Source organism: Protopterus annectens, chromosome 4.part1 (assembly GCF_019279795.1).
Source record: "Protopterus annectens isolate FY-2018-M chromosome 4.part1, PAN1.0, whole genome shotgun sequence".
Classification (NCBI taxonomy): domain Eukaryota; kingdom Metazoa; phylum Chordata; order Ceratodontiformes; family Protopteridae; genus Protopterus; species Protopterus annectens.
This window is the reverse complement of record NC_056734.1, coordinates 503,347,658-503,369,536: the sequence shown is the minus strand read 5'-3', so window position 1 is coordinate 503,369,536 and position 21,879 is coordinate 503,347,658. Positions and strand designations below refer to the sequence as shown.

The window sequence follows — 21,879 nt, the reverse complement described above, 5'->3', positions numbered from 1 at the left end:
TGAGGAAACTGAGTATAAGAGCTGTTGTTCTCTAAGCAAGTGAGGAAAGTAAGTACAAAAACTGTTTTCCTCTAGGTAAAGAGGAAGGTTGAGTGCTGTAGCAACTTATAGCTTATTTAGTGCTAACACGTTCTGAACAAGTGCTGAGCACAAATAAGCAAATTCAAGTGCTAAAACTAAGAATCTGTACCTGGATCATGTGGCAGATAGGCTACCTAGTGCTTACCAACTACCACTGATAAGCTAGAAGGCTTCCCTCCAACATAGAAAGGCTTGGGGGGCTAAGAAGGTTACAAACAGTCCTGGATACAGCAAGTCTGTATCTGGACTAGACTAGTTACAGGAAAGGTGGGAAACACATGCAAATGCAGGCTTTTAAACCAGAAAGTTGAAAGAGATGGAAAAACTGCACAAAATGTTCACATCTACGGATGACCTTGATATATTTCCACGGTACTCCTTCCAGTTTACTCAAGCTTGCTTTCTTATAAGCTTTCCATATTGTTACTCCATACTCAACTTTGAGTCTAAAGTAACCATCATTTCTGCTTTCCTAGAATTTATAAATCTTTATTTTACAACCTATAGTTCTATAACTATCATTAACCAACTAGTTGATATGATTAGAAATACTCAAGGCTGGATCTACCAAAGTCCTTAAATGAATCTATGATTTTAATTGTGTGCTGAATTAAACATTCACTTTTAAGTTTATGACTCATATACTTAATTTTTGATGCATTTATTGTATTATTCTCCTGTGCCCAAAAGGTCAGTTTAGTAAAGTTATTTTGCAAGTGTGACCTATTTAACGCATGTAATCAGGTTTCCCATTTCAAGTCATCTGCATTCAGATGAAAAACATAGATCTGAAAGATGTAGTCTGAACAAGTATGGGACTAATATACTGTCCTGTGGGAAACCCTGAGTGTAACCTCAAATTTCACCTGTCCAATTGCTGTATGATACTTGCCATGTCCTATTTGTAAGCCGTGCAGTTATTCATCTTGTCAGAACTAACACACTAGCCTGACAATTCAAAATTCTGAAAAATCAAAAGTGCAGAAGTATACATTTTCCCCATACTTAAATTTCCCATCCTAATAAAGAATGTATAGGAATTAACCAAGTGTTTAGCAACAGTGGAGTCAACTAAAACTATAGCTATTGGGTCAGATTTGGGAATAGTGTATAAAAACTTAAAACTGAAGAACTTTATACATGCCATCTACCTTTTTAGGGCAGTTGGTTGACTATAAGGAAAACTGCAGACAGTGACACACACATCCTCTACAGCAGACAGAATGGGAAGAATGGGTGTAGGTTCTGGAACTGCCTTCTTTAACAACATGTGTATTTTCTGAGGGAATGAGAAACCTTGGTGTTTTCCCACTGAATTGTAGCAGTAGACTCAGAGAAAGGGAAACCCACACAGAGAGAATCAGAAACTGAGCTCTATCAGTCTGAATCAGAAATCTGAGTAGAAAACCATGCATCTGTCCAGTAATCATCCTGTTCAGATTCAGAATCTTCAATCTCATCAGAAAAATAGGAATCCCTCTTTTACCAGAAAATACTTTGGAAGAAGTATCAGTAGCCAGAATTAAACCCTGGGCCTGACCCAGTAAATTACTTCTGTCTGAAAACTAGGCATGTATCTACTTCTCCTCAAATTTCTTTAGTTTCTTTTTGATAGGAAAAATCGAACAATCATATTATTAACTGCAACAGCAGCTTCCACAGGGATAGGCAGAGCACAACAGAGAAGCCTCCCAAGACGAATAACTGTCTCCCTGCTTTGCCCACTGAGGGGATCCAAATAGCTGCAAAGTACATGGCTAACCTCCCAGTCCAGAGCGGCTGTAGGTGCTACACCAGAGAGATCCAGGCTAAAATGATGAGTGGTCTGAGGATAAAAAATAACCACAGCAGTCATCCACCTGAGGCACAGGCAAACTGCTGGCCTGCTGCAGTGGCAAGCATGGTTTGCTTAACTTTTTCATTTTTATGGCTGGAAGAAGGACCGATCATGAGACCGGTAGCTTGTTTCATGGTCAAGCCAAAAATGGTGCCTGCTTCCGGGGGAACAGGAGCAGCAAATGCCGGTAAATACTACAAGTCTTTAAAAGTCATTTTTTCACAGAAAAAAAAAACACATAAAAAGAACTTTAAAACACTCTGCCAACCCCAAAATGTAAAATGAACACAATTTCAACACAGAAAAAACATGTTTTTCAGTTATGTTACACAAGAAAAAAGACCCCTCCCATTTAACAAGTATGATACAATCTCATGACAGTCTATTAAAACACAGAACTCCTAGCTTTAAAATAACTTTCCTGATGAGGAAAGTGATAAAACAGAAATATTTAGAAAATGGAAGGTTTTTCCCCAAGGGGAACTCCTCTCCCCAGCAAAGGAACAGCATCAAGCTAACCAATCCTCGAAAGCCTCAGGGGAGCATCTTCAGCAGCAGTAAAGCTCTGAAGGGCTTGGCACTCAAACCTGTGTTGTCAGCTTAGCTCGAGCAACCTGAAAGTTTGGGAGTGTAGAAGGTGTCTGAAGTTGTGGAAGCTGTCTGTCTTTTATATCCCTGGCATGAAATAACCCATACAGCTAAGGCTACTGCAGCAGTGATCACTATGATGATCACACAATGCCTCAAATCGCAGGCACAAAAATTCATGAACACAAATGCCTTTGACCAGACAGTATGTACACCCACCAGAGGTTCAAATATACTGGGACTGGTACACACCAATATGGGAAAGTCATGGTTAAAATCAGGAGGAACAACTCTCAAAATGCCAAGGGCTCTCAAGAAACCAAGTACTAATCAAGTCCAACAAGGCCAGTTACAAGGTCAAGATAACCTCACAGGTAAAGACAACCACAAGGCCTTCTACAGCTTAACTGATGGTCAATGGTGCAACAGTTACTGAGCAGAGCACCACAGCAATCTGCTGGCTGATAAATTAATCACAAACTTCACCCCTTACTCTCCCTTTGCCTCCCAGCATGAAATTCCCACTAGCATACTCCCCACTATAAGCAGGGAGGAGGTCCTTAACAGTACTTAGCAAAGGTGAAAAACATGGTCTCAGTGGGCCCCGACAATATCCTGAAATATCTTCTAAATAGGTCACATTTCAATCAGGACTAAGTTGGTCACTTTTGAACTACAACTTCAAAACACATTTTGTACCATGGGACTCCAACGAATATCCCACTTTACAAGGGTATACGTTGTTGCCTCACAGAAAGAGGTTCTCTCGTTCAATTCTCGGCTGGAATGCGGGGAGTGCCTTCTGTGTGGAGTCTGCATGTCCTCCCAGTGGTTGGGTGGGCGTTCAAAAGACATGCGTAAATGGGTGTGCCTTCATTGAAGGTTGAACGTCGAGCTGGCACCTCGGCGTTCGTGAAAATCTACTGCAATCATTAGCGGACCGGAGTTCCACTGTGGCAACCCCTAACTGGGAAAAGCCGAAAGACAAACAAACAAACGACGGTATGCCATCAACCATCTCTGGAAAATACAGACCCATTAGTCTGACCAATCTAATATGCAAAGCCATGGAATAAATTATAATAAACATGATCAACAATGATACAGGCAACATTCAGACTGTAAAACTAACCCAGTCTGGCTTTGTCAAGGGTAGATCATGCCCAGTAAACCTAGTGGACATTGAGAAGATCCCCAGGGCAATGGAGGATGGGAAAATGGTATATACCACCAACATGGACCTGGCCAGGATGTTCAATACAATACTCCACTCAGGTATAGTTGACAAACTCACCGAACTGGACATAAACCCCTACATAACTTGCTGGATTGCCAGCTAGCTCACAGACAGGACCCTAGAAGTCAGGATTAGTGAGTGATACCACTTCCACTAACAGCACCAGTGGGGTAAACTCAGGGCATCGTGCCGGGACCACTCTTATTTGGCATCTACTTCTCATAGGTAAAGACTAATGCCAAAGGCCTTTGGCTGACTAAGTTTGCAAATGACTGCCAATTGACAGCTACCATAGAATCCCCTCACAACAAACATTTTGCAAAAGGGTCTAATACAGGTAAAAGTGCCAAGAAATGTAATATACTGCCTTTTGGGAAAACGGCTACCAGAGGGAATTACACCAATGATACGACACCCCTAAAAGTTAACCCAGCAATCTGGGATCTGGGAACATATGTAGATGGTAATCTTGCCTTTGACCACCATGTGGTCAAGGTAGTAAGAAAATCATTCTATGTTACCCAACTTATAAGTAGAGGCATGGCATCCAGGTCCAAGTAAGTCATAGTGTCACTTTATTCATAAGTTATAGGTGCACAGGCAAGAAAGTACAGTTTTGTACCTACCATAAATGTAGATGTTCGAGTGCTAATACAGCTGCAGTCATTACAGATGGGTTCTCCTGCCGTCAGGCGGGTCCTCTGTCGGCCGAATTCCAAAGTCTAGGTCCGGCGTCGGTTGTCGTCGCCTTCTTCCCTGACGTCAGTGTGACAGGGGTATATAAGAACCAGCCGACACCATTTTCTTCAGTCTTTCTTGCCCCAGATGTCAGGTGCCCTCAGAAGGAAGGCAATACATAATTTTATATATAATAATGCAATGCAATATAATCAAAAAACAGTAGTTGCAAGCAAATACACCATAAAAGAATAACCCAATCAGGTTGTATGAGGAGGTGTTAGCCACTAGGCCTGTCCCAAGAGGGGAAGGAGGGAGGGAAACCTGGACTGTAGCTGTATTAGCACTCGAACATCTACATTTATGGTAGGTACAAAACTGTACTATGTTCATCGTGCATACAGCTGCAGTCATTACAGATGGGTAGAATCCCAAAGCTACGCACAGGGTGGTAGGCACTAGGTGGAACTGGGAGGAGCCAGAATGCCCTGCAACATTGCAGTGGCAAAGCCTGCTCTAGTTTTGGAGTATAAAGGTAGGTGGTAGTGTTTAGTGAAGGTATGCACAGAACCCCAAGTGGCTGCCTCCAAAATATATTTGGTAGGAACTCCTCTGAGGAAGGCTACAGAGGTAGCTGTGGCCCTTGTGGAGTGGGATCTGATGCCTGCAGGTACAGATTTACCATGAAAAGAGTAACAAAAATGTATGTAGTGGCCTATCCATTTTGAAATTGTCTGTTTGGAAATTGGCTTCCCTTGAGCTCCTACAGCATAGGACACAAAGAGTTGTTCTGATTTTCTGAAAGGCTTTGTTCTGTCCAAATAGTAACGCAGCTGTCTATGGATGTCTAAGGAATGTAGCAGCCTTTCCCCTTTGTTTTGAGGGTTAGGGTAAAAGGTAGGTAAGTGTATGGCCTGATTTAAAGCTACCCTGGATACCACCTTAGGCATAAATGACGGGTTGGTTCATAGGGAAACCCTGTCCTGATGGAAGATGATAAAGGGCTGCACAGCCATGAGGGCTTGTAGTTCCGAGACCCTACGAGCTGAGGTAATAGCCAGAAGGAAAGCTGTTTTCCAGGACAAATATTGCAAATCTGTTGAGGCAGCTGGCTCAAAAGGAGGCAAGGTTAATTTTTCTAGAATGTAATTAAGATCCCAAGCAGGGATTGGTTGTTTCCTTGGAGGTGTTATATTCTTAGCCCCTCTGAGGAACTGTCTTAAGAGTGGGTGAGAGAATAAAGGTGGATCAGTGTTGTATTCTGCAGAAATGGCTGAGGCATGGATTTTGATGGAGGAGAATGAAAGTCCACTGTTCAGCAGCTCAGCTAGATACTGTAATATTTGAGGCAAATTCAGTTTTCCAGGATCCTGGCCCTTTTTCTCATTCCAAGCGCAAAACCGTTTCCATTTTGCGGAGTAAGCTTTTCTAGTAGACGGCCTTCTGGCCTCCAAAATGACATCCTGCACCTCCTTGGAGAGTAGGATCTGTTGTGATGTTAAGGAATCTTCCATGCGGCCAGATTGAGTGTTTTCAGCTGACTGTGAAGAGTTTTGTAGCTGTGCTGAGTCAGAAGAGGCATTAGAGGTAGGGGTCCATGGAGGAGAATGCGTCAGGCTCCTCAAGAGTGGGTACCAGTGTTGTCTTGGCCAGTCTGGAGCAATCAGTATCATCTTTGGTCTGTCTGCTCTTGCTTTCAAAAGCACCTTGGGCAGTAGAGGAAAAGGTGGGAAGGCGTAAACTGTCAGTGTTGTCCAACTGAAGGAAAAGGCGTCCACTCTCCAGGCCTTTGGATGAAATGTCCTTGAGCAGAATTTTGTTAATTGATGATTTTTGTGGGAGGCAAAGAGATCTATGTCTGGCCTTCCCCACGCTTGGATTATCTCTGTAAAAACTTGAGGATGCAACTTCCATTCGTGTGGATCTGTCATATTTCTGCTTAGATTGTCTGCCAGCGTGTTTTCCATGCCTGGCAAGTACTGTGCTTGAAGCTCGATTTGCAACTCCAGAGCCATGTTCCAAAGTGACATGGCCAGCCTGCAAAGGGGGTATGAATGTGTTCCTCTTTGTTTGTTTATGTACCACATTACTGTGGTGTTGTCTGTTCTTATCAATAGTTGACCTGGATGCAAAAGGTCTTTGAAAGCTATAATAGCATTTATCACTGCTAGCCTCTCCTTTTGATTGATGTGAAGGTGCTTTTCCTTTTGGGACCATTTTCCCTGAATGTACCGGTCTGTCATGTGCGCCCCCCAGGCGTAGTCTGAGGCGTCTGTTGTGATGACTTGATTTGCTTGAGGCTTGCAGAATGGTAGACCTGTGTTTGTTTGGCATGCTTGAGCCCACCATAGAAATTCCTTTTGCAAACATGGAATTAGTGGTATTATTGTTTCCAAACTGTGTCTGTGTTGTGACCATAGGTTTTTTAGGTACCATTGAAGTTTCCTCATATGCAACTTTGCACATGGGATTAGAAGAATGCAAGATGCCATGAATCCCAGAGCCTGCAGGATTTTCCTTGCAGTTAGCCTGGTACAATTTACTAGTGTCTTGAAGTATTGAGTTAGTTGCCCCTGTTTTTCTGGCGTAAGATAGGCCATCTGGGTGTTTGTGTCCAAGTTGGCACCCAGGAAAATTATTTTCTGAGATGGCGTTAGCCTGGATTTCTCTTTGTTGACTGTGTATCCCAGGGAATTCAATAACCGTGTTACATAAGCCAGATGTTCCAGAAGTATGTGTTTGCTGTCCGCTTGGATCAGGCAGTCGTCTAAATAAGGGTACATTTGTATCCCTTGAAGTCTGCAGTAGGCAATTACTGATGCCAGGCATTTCGTGAATACTCTGGGCACAGTAGATAAGCCAAAGGGCAATGCAGAGAATTGATAGTGGATTGAACCTGCAAGAAATCTGAGGTATCTTCTGCAGCTTTGTCTGATTGGGACATGCAGGTATGCCTCCTTGAGGTCCAATGTTACCAGCCAAGACTCCTTGCCCAGCATGGGAAGAAGCTGCTGTAAAGTGAGCATCTTGAATTTTGGTACGAGTAGAAATGTGTTTAGGATGGATAAGTCCAAAATGGGTCTCCAATTTGTTCCCTTCCTTGGTACCAGGAATAGTCTGGAATAAAAACCTTGACCTTGTTCGTGAGTAGGTACCTCTTGAATAGCTTTCATGCCCATGAGCTTTGAAATTTGTATTTGAGCCTCTGCCCTTTGATTGTGTGGCAGGTTCGGCATGCCTCTCATTTTTGGAAGGGTGTGAAAATGAAATCTGTAGCCTCTGTTTATAATGTCCAGGATCCATTTGTCTTTTGTGACAATATGCCAATTTTTTGAAAATAATGCAAGCTTTCCTCCTAAGGGTGCTGCCATTTGAGCCATGCTTGGCATGCAAAGGGGAAAGTCATTGGGTTTGTTTCCTGTATTGCTGTGAACTATCTTCGCCACCTCTTGGTGTTGGAGATTGCCACTGTCTGCCTCTATACGATCCTTGAGATTGTCCTCTGCCCCTTGTGCGCCTGTATCTACCTCTTTGGGGCCTGTCTGTGGCTGGAAAGGACCAATTTTTTGAAGGCCAATTTCTACTAAAACGTGGTGGTTGTACCTGTAGAAAATCTTTAACAGTTTGCATACATTTAGCTTTTTCTTCCATTTTCCTTAGTATCTCCTCAGCATTAGCACCAAATAATACATCCTTTTGTAGAGGAGCATCTAGTAATTTAGCTTTGACATGATCAGGCAAGATTTGTTCCCTAAGCCAGGCATGTCTACGTATGACTAATCCTGTAACAGCAGCTCTACTTGAGGCCTCTAGAGCATCATAACCACATTGTAAGGTGTGCTTACCCACTTGTTCTGCACTATGCATCATATCCTGCAACTCCTTCAAATCTGGTTGTTCAGGTTGTGACATTTTGTTTTTTAATTGTGATACAGAAACTGTTGATATTTAAGCATATGGAACTGACAGTTTAAGGCCCTCATGGCTAGGGTAGCCGAGGTATATACCTTTTTCCCCCACCTTTCTAAGGATCTAGAATCTCTCTCGGAAGGTAATGGATTCTTAGCAGTAGAGGCCTTCATTCCCTTGGGGCCCTGAGAAATGGTTTCTGGGTCAGCAGTATGGCTTTTGTAAAGAAATTGGTGCGAGTTAGGAACTCTGTAGTACCTATCAGGCTTGACTGGGGCTGGAGGCAGGGAATCCGGATTAAGGCAGGCCTCCGAGTAAACATCATCAAGTATGTCCAAGACAGGAGGTATCGCCAGAGGTCTGTGCTGAGGTAGCAAAAGAAATTCCCTAAGCCTTTTCTTGGAATCTGAATAATCTTGGCCTTCCCAGTGGAAGTGTTCCCTCAAGGTATGCAAGGTTTCCCCGAATGAGAATTCCTCTGGGGGGATACAGTAGGAATGGACTCCTCTGCATCGGAATCTTCAAAAGGGGAGTAAGAATGTTCCTCCTCATCAGAATGCTCTGAAATAATGGAGCCCTGATCAGAAGAGGGTGATTCTTCCTCCACTTTGGGTCTCTTGTCCGGTGGGGGTTGGGAACCCCTGATAAGAGTAATTAAATCCTCAGCCATTTTAAGCATCTGCTTTTTAGGCATGGGGCCTGGAGATGGGCCCTGTGCAACAGGTCTCTTGGAGTGCATGGCTGATTTAGACTTAGTAAAGGCCTTGATGGAAAAGGAAGAGGAAGGTCTGAAGACACCATGGGTGGAGGTAGACCTGTCCACATTATGAGGCTCAACACTAACAGTGGCTTCGGTAGCTGTAGTCAGGGTGTGGGCCGAGGAACCTGCGGCCTTGGTTACAGAGGACACCGCCAGAGAAGCGTCGTCGGTAGTCAGGGGCTGCGTAGGTGCCTCGCTGAGAACCGGACCACGTGTAGTCGGTTTTGGCGTGGTGTCGGTGGAGGCCGCGGATCTCGCGTGTCGGTCCTTGTCCTTGCGTTTTTTGGACAAAACAGGAATCGGAGTCTCCGACGACATTATATAGTTAAAAGCTTTCCCAAAAAAGAGCTGGGCGAACTCCGCCCGACGCTTAATAGTGCGTTTATTGAAAGTAGCACAAAAGCGACAGCCCGAGACGTCGTGGTCTGGGCCTAAACAAGGTATACAGAGGAAATGGAAATCCTTATGCGGTATTTGCTTCCCACAAGAAATACAATTGTTAACTTTGTCTGACATCGGTCTGAGGCAAGAAAAGTTTCCCCAACGGGCTACTTAGCTTTAAAGAAGACTTCGGTTTCCAAATTTTCGTAATTTCAGGAGCTGGCCGACCGGCACTTGCGAACTGCTTCTGCTTCGGGCACTGCGCGGCAAAAAAGACTGAAGAAAATGGCGTCGGCTGGTTCTTATATACCCCTGTCGCACTGACGTCAGGGAAGAAGGCGACGACAACCGACGCCGGACCTAGACTTTGGAATTCGGCCGACCGAGGACCCGCCTGACGGCAGGAGAACCCATCTGTAATGACTGCAGCTGTATGCACGATGAACATCTAGGCTAACTGCCCTTGTGGGCCATTTTAAGCTTAGCCAATTTCCCTTTTTGTACTGAAAATAACTTGTCGCATTTGGTTATATATATTGGCCTTACCCATCCCATGGTAGACAATTACATTTTATCCCCTAATGAAAATAATTGGGATCACAACATAGATAATCTGAATGGACTCTTGAATGGAATAAAACATTTAAGAGCTGCCTCTATGCATTAATAGTACAGGGGCAGTCCTGAGGTAAATTTTCTGTTTTCTATCTATAAATCTAAATTGTGCTTGAATACGGACAGGGATGAACTTTGTTTTATGCTGATGGGGAGTCTGTTCCACAGCAGTGGTATCCTCTAGGAGATAAAACTACCCTCCAAACTGTTTTGTTGATGTTGCAGGAGAGGTTTAGAGCCCTATACAGAGTATTTCTAATGCTAGCTGACTTGCTGATATTCAGTAAATCCATAAGTAATAAGTAGGAGGATGCCTCATATGTCAGCCATATGTCAACCTCTTAGTATTCTGTAGGATGCAGAGTATAGTGGCAAGGCTTTGAGTATGTCTATGTAGGACATGTTCTTTAGGCCTTGTATCCTTTCAGTAAGGTATCTCTGTGGGTGTTCCTGCTGTTGCATGTGCCTGGACAATACATGCCGAAGGTGCATTATATTCAATGATTGGACTAATGAGGGTTGATTAAAGAGCATAATGACATCCATAGATCTAGACATAATCTCATTATTAATAAACTGTGTAATACAGAAGAACTATGGACACAGATTGGTCAAAAGTGATGTCATCGTATACACAAGTTCCCAGATCCAGACCACTGGGTCAAATCTTAAGGGCATATTGTCAAAGTGATAGCTCCATGGGGTAAATTACTTCTCAACTGATACAAAAATGCATTTTTTGGCATTTAGTTTCAGTCCATGATTTTGGCGCCAGTTATTTCTGGCAAACCTTCCTTCAGTCCTTATCAGACCTATCAGACAGTACAATGCCCCCTTCAGCATGTAGCTGACCAGACACATGCGACAGCTGGAACCCCACAAAGATTCCTTACTGAAAGAATCTGGGGTAAAAATAGTGTCCTAAACAGATCACCTTACAACTCTATCTCCATACTTTGTTTCCTACAGGTTACAAACAGGCAAGCTATGCCTTGCATACAAGGCATTCCTGGATCCAGAGTTGAAAATTTTGCACATCCACAAAAAGAGCAGCACTGAAATACTAGATCCAAGGATTTGAATTTTGCTTGCAACATGAATAGGACATGTTGGCAAGACAGATGCATGTCCCAGAGGATCCCCAGCCTGTGAAAAACGTTCCCAAATTCACATGAAACAGGGTCTCTCACTAACTCTAATAACCTTGACCAATATATGAGAATTTGGAAATTAACCCTGGGTTTGGCCCCCATGTCTCTGATAAACAGTGGTAGACAGTAACCATGCCAAAAATATTCCCCCTCAAAATCTCAGAAACTTCATAACTAACATATCTCCTCATAACAAGAGCCCATTGACACAAAATCATACAACTGGGTTGGGATGAGTGGAAACAGCATTGGAAAATAGATCCAGAAGGAAGAAGCTAAAGTCTGTAAGAATAAAAGAAGAGATAGGACGCATCCAACTACTTGGTGTTTATTAGAGAAAAGATTTACAAATGAAATGGAATTCCTCCCCAGAAGATACTATCAGAAAGATTATTGTGCTTTTTCCCCTAACAGCTACAAAAAAAAGATGGTCAGTTTCAGTAAAATTTAAACATATCCACCAGACAAAACTAGGGTAGGATTCAGAGAGATCACCTTGCACTCACAGAAACTCTGTTGCCAAAGTAGCAGTTTCCATGACTGTTGGAAATGCAATTCATACAGTGCATCACAGTAACACAGGCACCCCACCAAAATTTCCTGCTGTTATATTAACTTTTTAAAGTGACACAGGGCAATATTTAAAATTCCCTGGTGTCCTCACATCAAGTATTGCAGGATTTGCTAATTAGTCTAGGGGAGTTTAGAGGTATGGCAGCCCCCAAATGTACACATGCACTACCAACCAGCCCCTTGCTCAACTGCATTCACGGACATACACACACACCCTACTTATCCCCATAACTAACCCTCCTCCAACTGCGACCATCCACACAGATGTACAGTTTACACACATACCTGGTACTCATCCCTCTGCATACACTCACATACAACCACATACAGATACACACTACTTACCACCAATTGTCCATCACATTCCTCTGCACATAACACAATCTCACTGATTGAAAGTAGAGTGAAGGCAAACTTTTGGCAAGGTTAACTTACACAGCCAAGTAATTCAGAGATTCTCTGAACTGCTTGGCTGTGTAAATGCCTTACCACTGGCATTTATTTCCAGGGTGCACCACATGGCAAATTAGCATATGCTGTTCCACTATAATGCTTCATTAGCATGTAGTTCAGCCAAGGAGATGGCCTAGCACGGTCAACAGACTGTGTAGAATCACTGAGGAGGGCCCGTCTCTGAATCAGAAAAGGGTGTTGTCAGCAGAAAAATGGACATGTGAAGACTTACTGCCAGCTGCAGCCTTTACTGAACCTTAGAGCTAGTCCTTTCAAACTTGTGGCACACTTAGAAGTTCCTAAAATCAGGTAATTAACCAAGTATTAGTGAATAAGGGGAAAAAATTCCCATTATGGACTAAAAGGTAAATATACCTTGCCTTATTCAAGACTCACTTTCCTGAAAGTTAAAAAACATCTATTCTATTTCATTTTGGTTCAACCTTGTACTAGAAAAATACAAAGATTTTACTGTGTCAAATTCTGACAAAGTGTTTCGTCTTCTGCTGTTACTGTGTAGTAAATATATCACCAAGTTTCTTCTGACTTTGTTACCCTAGCAGTTAAGTGTTTAATGTGTAGAGTTATATTAGCAAGTTTCTACTTGCTGTTTTTTTTTTTTTATTTTATCTTTTTTAACAGTAGGATTCAGTGAAGCCATCTCCTTTTTTATTCTTTGTACTGCAGTTACATCAAGCAAATCTGTAGTGCATTGGCATCTAGCTAAGTGTTGTTGGAATTTATTTCTTCTCTCTGCTAATCTGTAGCGGATGTGTGTGTTTATGTTTATAGATGGTTCTACTGAAGGTTTCCATTGTAATACCAGCTTGTTTTTATGGACAGCACAGTTACTGGATAATGTAGGTGATTTGTTAATGCATGAGAGTTTATGTTTGTGCCGAGTGGGAACTAAGATAGGTGTACTATCTGTCCATCTAACATCTCTAAACCTACATCTAAGTAACTCCTCACTTGCATGTAAATATTTAGTTTATTTTTCTTTCTGTCCTTCTATACCGTGGAAGCCACCATTTTTTGTTTATAGTAATTCCCAACTTGCATACCTACAAATATTCTCCTGTTAGCTTTCTTGTTTTCCTCTTTAAAGGCTAGAAAGCTGAAATGCACAACTGTGAAATATAGCGCACTACCCTTGTGTGCCAAACATTAATGTGGCTGAGTACTGATAAATAGTACTGTACCTGTCGAGTTCAACCATCAAGCAATCCTTATTAACCCCCCCACCCCGTGAACCAAGCACATAGCAAGTCTGACTATTGCTGCTGCAAAAGTTATCATATCCCATAACCTAAAGAACTTGCACAGCTGAATTCTACCTGCAGTTGCAAAAGTTCACATGGAACAATGCATCGAGTTAAATGTAAGGCAATTTCCAAGACTCCAACAACTTAATTTAAGTCATGCTTTAATGTGTTCTGTTTTGCACTGTTGAATCTGCTGAAAGGATATTCCCACCCCCATTTGCTCACCCTTACTCACAGGGCTTTTACTGCTGACGGTGAAGCTAAATTAACACTGTGGCATATTTTACTCTTATCAGTGTAATAGATCACTGCAAAGATTCAGAAAGCCCATAACCATAAAATTAAATGCTGCGACTCAAATCAAGTATTTAGAGTTCAGAGACCTTGCCTTTGTATCCATGATCATTCTACCTCTCTGACTGATTATTTTGGTGGTAAACCATGTGGGGGGGGGTCTTCCCACTCAAGTTCTCTTTGCTCACTCCTCTTTCCTGCCCCCATATCCCACCCACCCCAACATCTCTACTCATATCCCAAGCAAACCACTCCCCCTTACTCCTATAATCCAAATATATACAACTCTACCTTGTCCACACCCACATTTCATTAACACCTTACCTACTTTTATTTAACCAAATTTATCTGCTTTCCCTTACATCCATCACCTTGAATTCTCCTCCCCACTACTATACTTCTTGGCTTCTTACTCTACTTCACCATCATAATACAATCACCGCCTCAAACTATCTTACATTAATTCCAGGCTTACCACCTTCTCTTCTGCTATACACACAAACTAACACTGCACCATAATTTTTACTACTGACCAATCACATCTCCCTTACCCCTCCTTACCACAAACCACAAGGCAAAGCACCTAACCACATTGTCAAAGCTCACCCTGAAGTCAAAACATTTCCAACGTTACCTCAAGCTTCTCACATATCACTAGATAATACACATCTCTATTTACATCCGATAGTACATTCATAGGTAGGTACTAGGCTATTGGCCCTAGGGCCTATATACAAGCCTAGACAAAAAAAGGTACCCTGACTTTCGCCACCCAAGAAAATTATTTTCCTGTGCCCCTGTCGAGCACAGCCACAGAAGTGATTCCTGGGGTGAATTTCCTATCTCCCATCCAATCATTATGATTTTTCTTGAAGAGTGCTAATGAGGAGCTTTGTTCGATATTGATAGGTAGTTTGCTCCAGAGTATGGGAAGTCTCTGGGACAGGAATCTATCCCTCCAGCATGTTCTGTTTATTGTGGTGACAAGGTTTAGGTCCCTAGAGCGTGTTGCTCGGAGGGATTAGGATTTCTTTAAGTGGAGCATGTCCAACAGCTCTGGGTTTGACACAGCTTTGTATGTTAGGCAGAGATCGCCTCTGAGTATGCAACGAAGTAATACCATTTTTACTATTTTTAAACCCACCATCACAGTTGATAAGCTTCTTCTAACCTGCCTAACCTCTTTACTCTTAATTCTCAACCTCGCTACAACTATATCCTTGCATACCCCCACACACCAATACACAACAACCTCCTCCAACCATCTCCCCAATAAACAACACAGCTTCTCAAATATCTCATCACAGCTTTTCCCCTACACCCTCCCATATTATTCAAGCCTTAGATTGGCATCCTCACCTCCTATGAAACCACAGTTGACACCATCCCCAAAACCACAGCTGACACCATCACCTATGAATAAAAAAAACACTTCCCATTGTACTCATTCCTCATTACCTAGCTTCTCAAATGTGGAGACATATATCCTAAACCCAGGCCCATCCTCTAATCCTAACAAGAATAACCCCAAAAATTTAAACATACTTGCACTGAACCTTAGAAGTATATGTAATAAAATAGCCCCACTGCATGCCTGGATTGATCAAAATAAACCTGACATACTAATCCTTAGCTACACCCTAATGTAAAAGACTCAGAAATAATACCTCCAAACTTTGCAATAGCCAGAAGAGAAAGAGCTTAAAAAAAAAAAAGGGGGGTGGGGGGTGGGGATAGCCCTCTATGTTCAACATCACACCCTATACCAGTAATATACGCAACTTTCCTGATGCTAAGGTACTAATCTCTTTTTTGAACCTCAACACATCAAAAAGGAGTAGCATAATAGTAATATACATCCCACCACATCACAATACACCAGTGCTGGAAAATGTTTTATCCTGGACATCCCAAACAAACCCTGAAACAATAATTTTAGGAGATGTAAACATAGATTGGCAAACAATAGCTTCCAACTTGTCCACAAATAGTATAAGTCTGTGTTTTTTTTTCCTTAGCTTATCAATACTCCAACAAGATACAGCAAAGATCTTACCTTCCAATCCACCCTAGACTGGATCCTAGTATCCCACCCCACCAATTACCCCTATTCCGTTACACTGTCTAGCTCCCTGAGCAATCATCTGCCAGCTTATTCCCTTAGAACAAACTCCCAACAACAGAGTACACACTGTAAAATCAGTTAGGAACTCAACTATTTTTTTGTCAGCATAAATTCAACAATCTCCTACGTGAAACAGACTGGACACCCCTTAAATGACTACCCCTTAATGATGCTGTACTATACTTTAATAATGCCTTCCTTCACACACAATACCCTAGCTCCCATTCATTTGAAAAGAATCAAAAAGAACTCGGCACCATGGCTTTCTAAAGAATGTAAACACCTGATGAAGCAAAGGGAACTAACCTGGATATCCAGCAAACTAAACAAAAATGACCAAAATCATGTCACTTTCAAAACACTACATAAAGTGACAAAACTAATCAGAGATAAGAAGTCATACTATTCCCAGCTTCAACTCCAGCATAAAATCAATCCCAATAAATGTTGGCACTCCACATCTTCTCTACTTAACTCTGGAACAAACAGAGAGCATACAGTGTCACCGGATACCCCTCCATCACAAATAGCCAAAAACTTTAACAAGCACTACATAAAATCAACATCAGACCTACTAACACCCCTAATGCTGGACCCCCCCACCCTTCAACCCATTTTGACACCAACCCTAGACCTCCAACTAAATCTAACCATGTCATTAATAACCCCTCCCACTCAACAAAATGTCATTAAAACCCAATTCTCATTTCGGCCCATACCCACTGACACCATTAAGAAACTGCTACAAAAACTAAAACCCTGCTCCACTTCAGCTGATGAGATTCCACCACACGACCTCAAACTGGCTGCCAATTCAATCGTCTACCCAATCAGTATCCCTATAAATAAGTTATCTGAATCAGAAGTACCTATCATATGGAAACAATCTCACATCGCCCCCCATCCATAAAGGAAGCAACTCTTTTGAACTATCCAATTTCCATCCTACATCCCTCTTGTCACCCATATCCAAAAATCTTGAGAGGTATCCATCAGCAGGTAATGCAATATACCCATTGCAAAACAATCTTTTAACCAAAACCCAACATGGCTTCCAACAAAGCCACAGCACAGCTACAGCTCTATCATCCTTTACAGACACTATGAACAATGCCAGAGATGCAGGATGCTATACAGCCTCAGTTTTTCTTGATCTCTCCAAGGCCTTTAATAAAGTGTCTCACCCCTTACTACTGAACACACTGTCTAACTTAGGCTTCTCAGATAACACAGTAAAAATTGTTTCAGAGTTACCTCAAGGATCGTAAACAAGCAGTGAAATGGTCCAATGAACTCTCACCCTTTCTGAATAACTCTACTGGAGTCCCTCAAGGCTCCATCCTCAGACCCCTATTCTTTAACACTTTCACAACCTTCACACTGCCTCTCACCATGGAACCCTCATTCAATATGCTGATGATGCCATCAAAATCTATACTGCTGAATCACTTCCAGAACTACTTTCAAAAACTCAACAGTCCTTTACTGCAGATGAATCCTGGCTAAGAAATGCCCAACTCTTTCTTAATCCAAAGAAGACTAAACTAGTACTTTTTCACCCCCAAAACACCTCCCCTATCACTGATCATTTCAACATCCTTGCATCTGACAACACTGTCATAGAAACAGTGCAGGAAACCAAATGTCTAGAAGTTATCCTTGACAATAAAACTTTAATTAGACTGCCATATACAGCAAAATGTAAAGAAAGCTTATGAAAAACTGGAACTGTTATATAGAAACAAACATTTGTTTACTGCAGCCACCAAAACTACCCTTGCAAAAACATTTTTACTTCCCTCCCTTCTTTACGGTGCTCCTATCCTAACTAACTTACAAACTTCTACCCTACGCAAGATGGAACAGTGCTACAAAAAAGTTGCAAAGTTTGCCACAAACTCTAAATATCACACACACCACTGTAAACTGCTACTAGAACTGAACTGGCTTGAACTCCCCAACCAACATGCCTTTATTCAGCTATCCACCTTGCACAACCTTTCAAGCCTACTGCTTGTTTGCCCTGCACTAGCCAATCTAGGCACACCTTACATACCAAATCGAGCCCCAAGATCAGAAGACAAAAATCTCTTAGCTATCTCAAAACCTACAAGAAAACCAGGTCACTCTCTGTAGTCATACTCGTCTCTATACTACGGAATTCACTACCTCTAGCTACCAGGTATATGCTTGCCTAACCCATTTCAAAGCCTCTTCAAAATAATCTTCTCAAAAATACATGGCTCTGCTCCTGCATAAAGCCTGCCTAATGTTCAGGTCTTCCTCTTCTTCCCCATTAGCCTCATCCTTTCCTCTTCTTCCCCATTAGCCTCATCCTCCTCTTCTGTCTCATTTCACTCCCTCATAGTCTTCACGATCCTAAGACTCTCCTAACTCCTCCTGTTTCTATACCATATCCTTAAGCTACTGCTCAGACTGTAATGCCACTGTTCTTCTTAACTCTCTCAAGATCTTTCTGCATCACTAACTTTCTAGCTATTACTTCCTTACTGAAACCAACATTCTATTGTTTTCATGTACTATAACAGTCAATGTCATACATTGCACTACCTACATACTTTTTTTGACACTATCCACTCGCAGGCTATGTATATGGTGAGAGTGACTATTATTGTCTACAATGCTTTAACTCTAACGGAATTGTCTAGATGTGTAGTATATATGTAATATTTTGTAACATAGTTTATGTTCTTTCAACTTATTTGTGTATAGTACTTGTCATTCGTATTGTATTTGTATTGTACTGTATGCTTTTCTCCCCGGGCACCTGCTGAAAACAGGTTCTGTAGACCCAGTCAGACAACCCCGGTAAACAAATGTCAAATAAATAAACAACAAATAAATCTACAGACTGTCAGCCACCAAGAGCTGAGATTCAGAGTTCTCAAGGAAGTCAGGTGTCCTAAAGACCCAGTGGAAGCAATAAGGAACACTAACAGATCTGAGATCTGGCTGTCATCATACTCCGAAGAAGGGCGCCAGAGATGTAGCCTTTTACTGACTTCAAGAAAAAAAGTATACAACACTAGAGGAATGACAAACAGAAGCTATACCTGCAGTTAATAAAATGAACGACTTGCAGCCCACCAACTACGAGTTTCAGAAAATGAACTGTACACATAATGAACTGTAAAAATATGGTCTGCATTGAAGCGGCTTTACTCTAAACTTATTTTCTTAATACTGTGGCAAACGTGTTTGCTTGTAACAACTGTTTGCATAATTAGAGGAAAATAGAAATGAACAGCAGCTTTTAAAAAGTACATTTCGGTAACTTCGGGGGTTTTCATTCGTAGTGAATAAAGGATGGACAAGTTAGAAGTGTTTGCAGGCAAGAAGGCAGGACTGGCAAGAAAAAAAAAGTTTAAATCAGGTTGGCTAAAAAGCAGGGTCACCCCAAAGTCATTTCAGCCTGCTACTGCTCATTTTAATACTAAACTCATCAGTCTAAACAGGCACAGATGTAACTGCAGGCTGACAGGATCCAATTAATATGCTCAGAACTTCGACACAAGCAAAAGAACAGCAGTGAAGTTAAAGAACTTAATGTCACAAAGAAAAAGAATTCAACTAAGCAATAAAACTACTTAAGAAATACTGCCTGGCTTGAGATAAACTGAAGGGGAGGAGATGCAAATCATAAAATATACACTCAGTCTACTGTACAAAGACACAAAATGCAATCCAGACATCCAATGTTACCTCCACTTTCCCCCGTAATCACCTAGAAGAAAGTCTTACAATCCCTGTCAAAGGCTTAAAAAAAAAAAAAAAAAAAAAAAAAAAAAAATAAAAACGTCCATGGGATCCGATAACATACTGGGCATCATCATCAATACCAAACATGTACCATCTGAGCTTCTACTTGCACTGTTCAAGCTAAGTCTGTCTACAAGGTGCATTTCTGATGCCTGGAGAACAGCCACTGTGACTCTGCTGCACAAGGACAGACCCAGATAATTGTAGACCCATCAGCCTCACCAGCCTTGTATGCAAAGACGTGGAACATATCATAGCAGAACTCGTTTATGCAATCCTGTGCAACTTATCTGATCAAGTTCTCAATCAATTTGGTTTTGTGAAGGGCAGGTTGTCTTGCAAGCCTAGTAAGCTTCTTTGAAAAGGTTACAGGAGCTCTGGACATTGGTAATTCTGTGCACAATGCTCACCTTCACTTGGCCGATGCTCCCTCATGCTGCTACTGCTGAAAGATTAGCCAAGCTTAATCTAAACCCCTTCAATGTCCACTAGATTTCAAATTGATTATCCAACAGATATCAAGTTGCAAAAGTTGCTTGTTTCTCCCCATCAATGTAAATATGTGACTAGTGGGGTGCCACAGGGATCAGTTCTGGGATCTCTCCTGTACGGCATTTATTTTGCAGACATCCAAGTCAACATCCCAGACGTCTGGTTGACCATGTTTGCTGAGGACTGTAAATTGGGCACTCTTCCTTTCATCGCCCAATATAAAACAGCTCTAGCAAAGGATGGGAAAATACACATAAGGTGCACGAAAAATGGTCTCAAACTAAATGAAAAAAGTACAGCATAGTAGCAGTTCACAAAAAGTTGTTTCCACTCCTCTTCAGACAGATACGGCAATAAGAGACCCAAGTTCTTATATGAATAATTTTCTTTCATTCGATCACCACAGCCAGGAAATCCCTCTATCACAGTTAATTTCCAAGGAAGTATCTTCAAGATCCAAAGTTATCTTACTACTGTACCCTTCCCTTATCAGAACCATCACTGAATACAATGCCCCCTTTGATACCATCCAAATCCAACTATATCACTCAATTGCAAATGCCCCAAAGATTTCTAATAAAGAAAATTAAAGATCTTAAATCCTTCAATAATCCTGATAGATTACCTTGAATCTCTACATACTCAGTAGTCTTACAGGCTGCTGAAAGATGATCGGTGTCTCGTTTTTCAAGCCATGAATGAACTCAGTCCTATTTGACCTCCAATTTCTTCACAAAACCAGTGGCTCAACAAACACCCAAAATTAAAGACTTAAATCTACACCAACAAATAAACCAGACTCACTGGCGAGAGGTTCCCAACTTGATGTGTACAGATCAAAGTACTGCTTTAGCTACCTTTAAGGCTAGTCTTGATCGGATGGGTAGAGGACAAATTTACAACAACGTTATGTACAGCCCGCACTCAATTTGGGAGGTGAGCATTACTAAGTATTTGAGAGGGATGGCAAGAATTTTTAAGTGTGTCTGCTTAAAGTGTATATAACCAGATATCTTATGATCCCAGTGTTCGCTTGCCTAGTATGTTTCTGTGTTCCTACTGTTATGGCAAGTGAACTACACAACTGTATTATGATCATTAGATCCCTGTTGCAATAGCCATTGCAATATGGGATGATTGGCAAAGGGAAGGCTGGAGAAAGTCCAGAGTTTCAGAACTCCCTGAAAGACAGCTCTAGAAAAACCTGCTCTGGAAACAGAATCTAACTTTCAATATTTCATGAAAGTGCAAACACACTCAGTGGCTCAACAGATAGTACACTCACCTTTGGTGCGGGAAGATCAGAAGACTGTGGGTCCTATTCATGCCGAGATGACTAGATTCATTCTTCAATTACTGAATGCACTCCTTACTGTGCACTGATTCAGAGGAGACATTAAACAGAGACCTCACCTGCATTAACTGATGGTAGCTCAAGTGGATGCAAGATTCCACAGCATTTAAATCAAAAAGAGCAGAGGAATTTCCCCAGTGTACTGGCCTAATTTCCCCTAGTCTGTACAAATACAACCTTGGGTCTCCCCTGAAAAGATGCCACCAGTCTAGTGGGACAAAAACAGTTAAAGGATAAATAAAAAAGAGAAAATAAGCAGAGGATAAAGTAGCAGCTTCCAGAATAGATCTAAAATCCTCAACTTTC

At 41.7% G+C, this 21,879-nt stretch overlaps 1 protein-coding gene across 1 annotated transcript in view; it reads right to left on the bottom strand.

The window, feature by feature from the left end:
- The window catches only part of STK25 (serine/threonine kinase 25), a gene marked incomplete in the record, with an annotated part of 665,014 nt that extends 645,144 nt beyond the window's left edge, over positions 1 to 19,870 (bottom strand). The window contains 2 exon segments of the mRNA XM_044070790.1: positions 19,710 to 19,724; positions 19,808 to 19,870. Of these exon segments, the coding sequence (XP_043926725.1) occupies positions 19,710 to 19,724; positions 19,808 to 19,870 (78 nt within the window).
- Between the last annotated feature and the right edge of the window lie 2,009 nt (positions 19,871 to 21,879).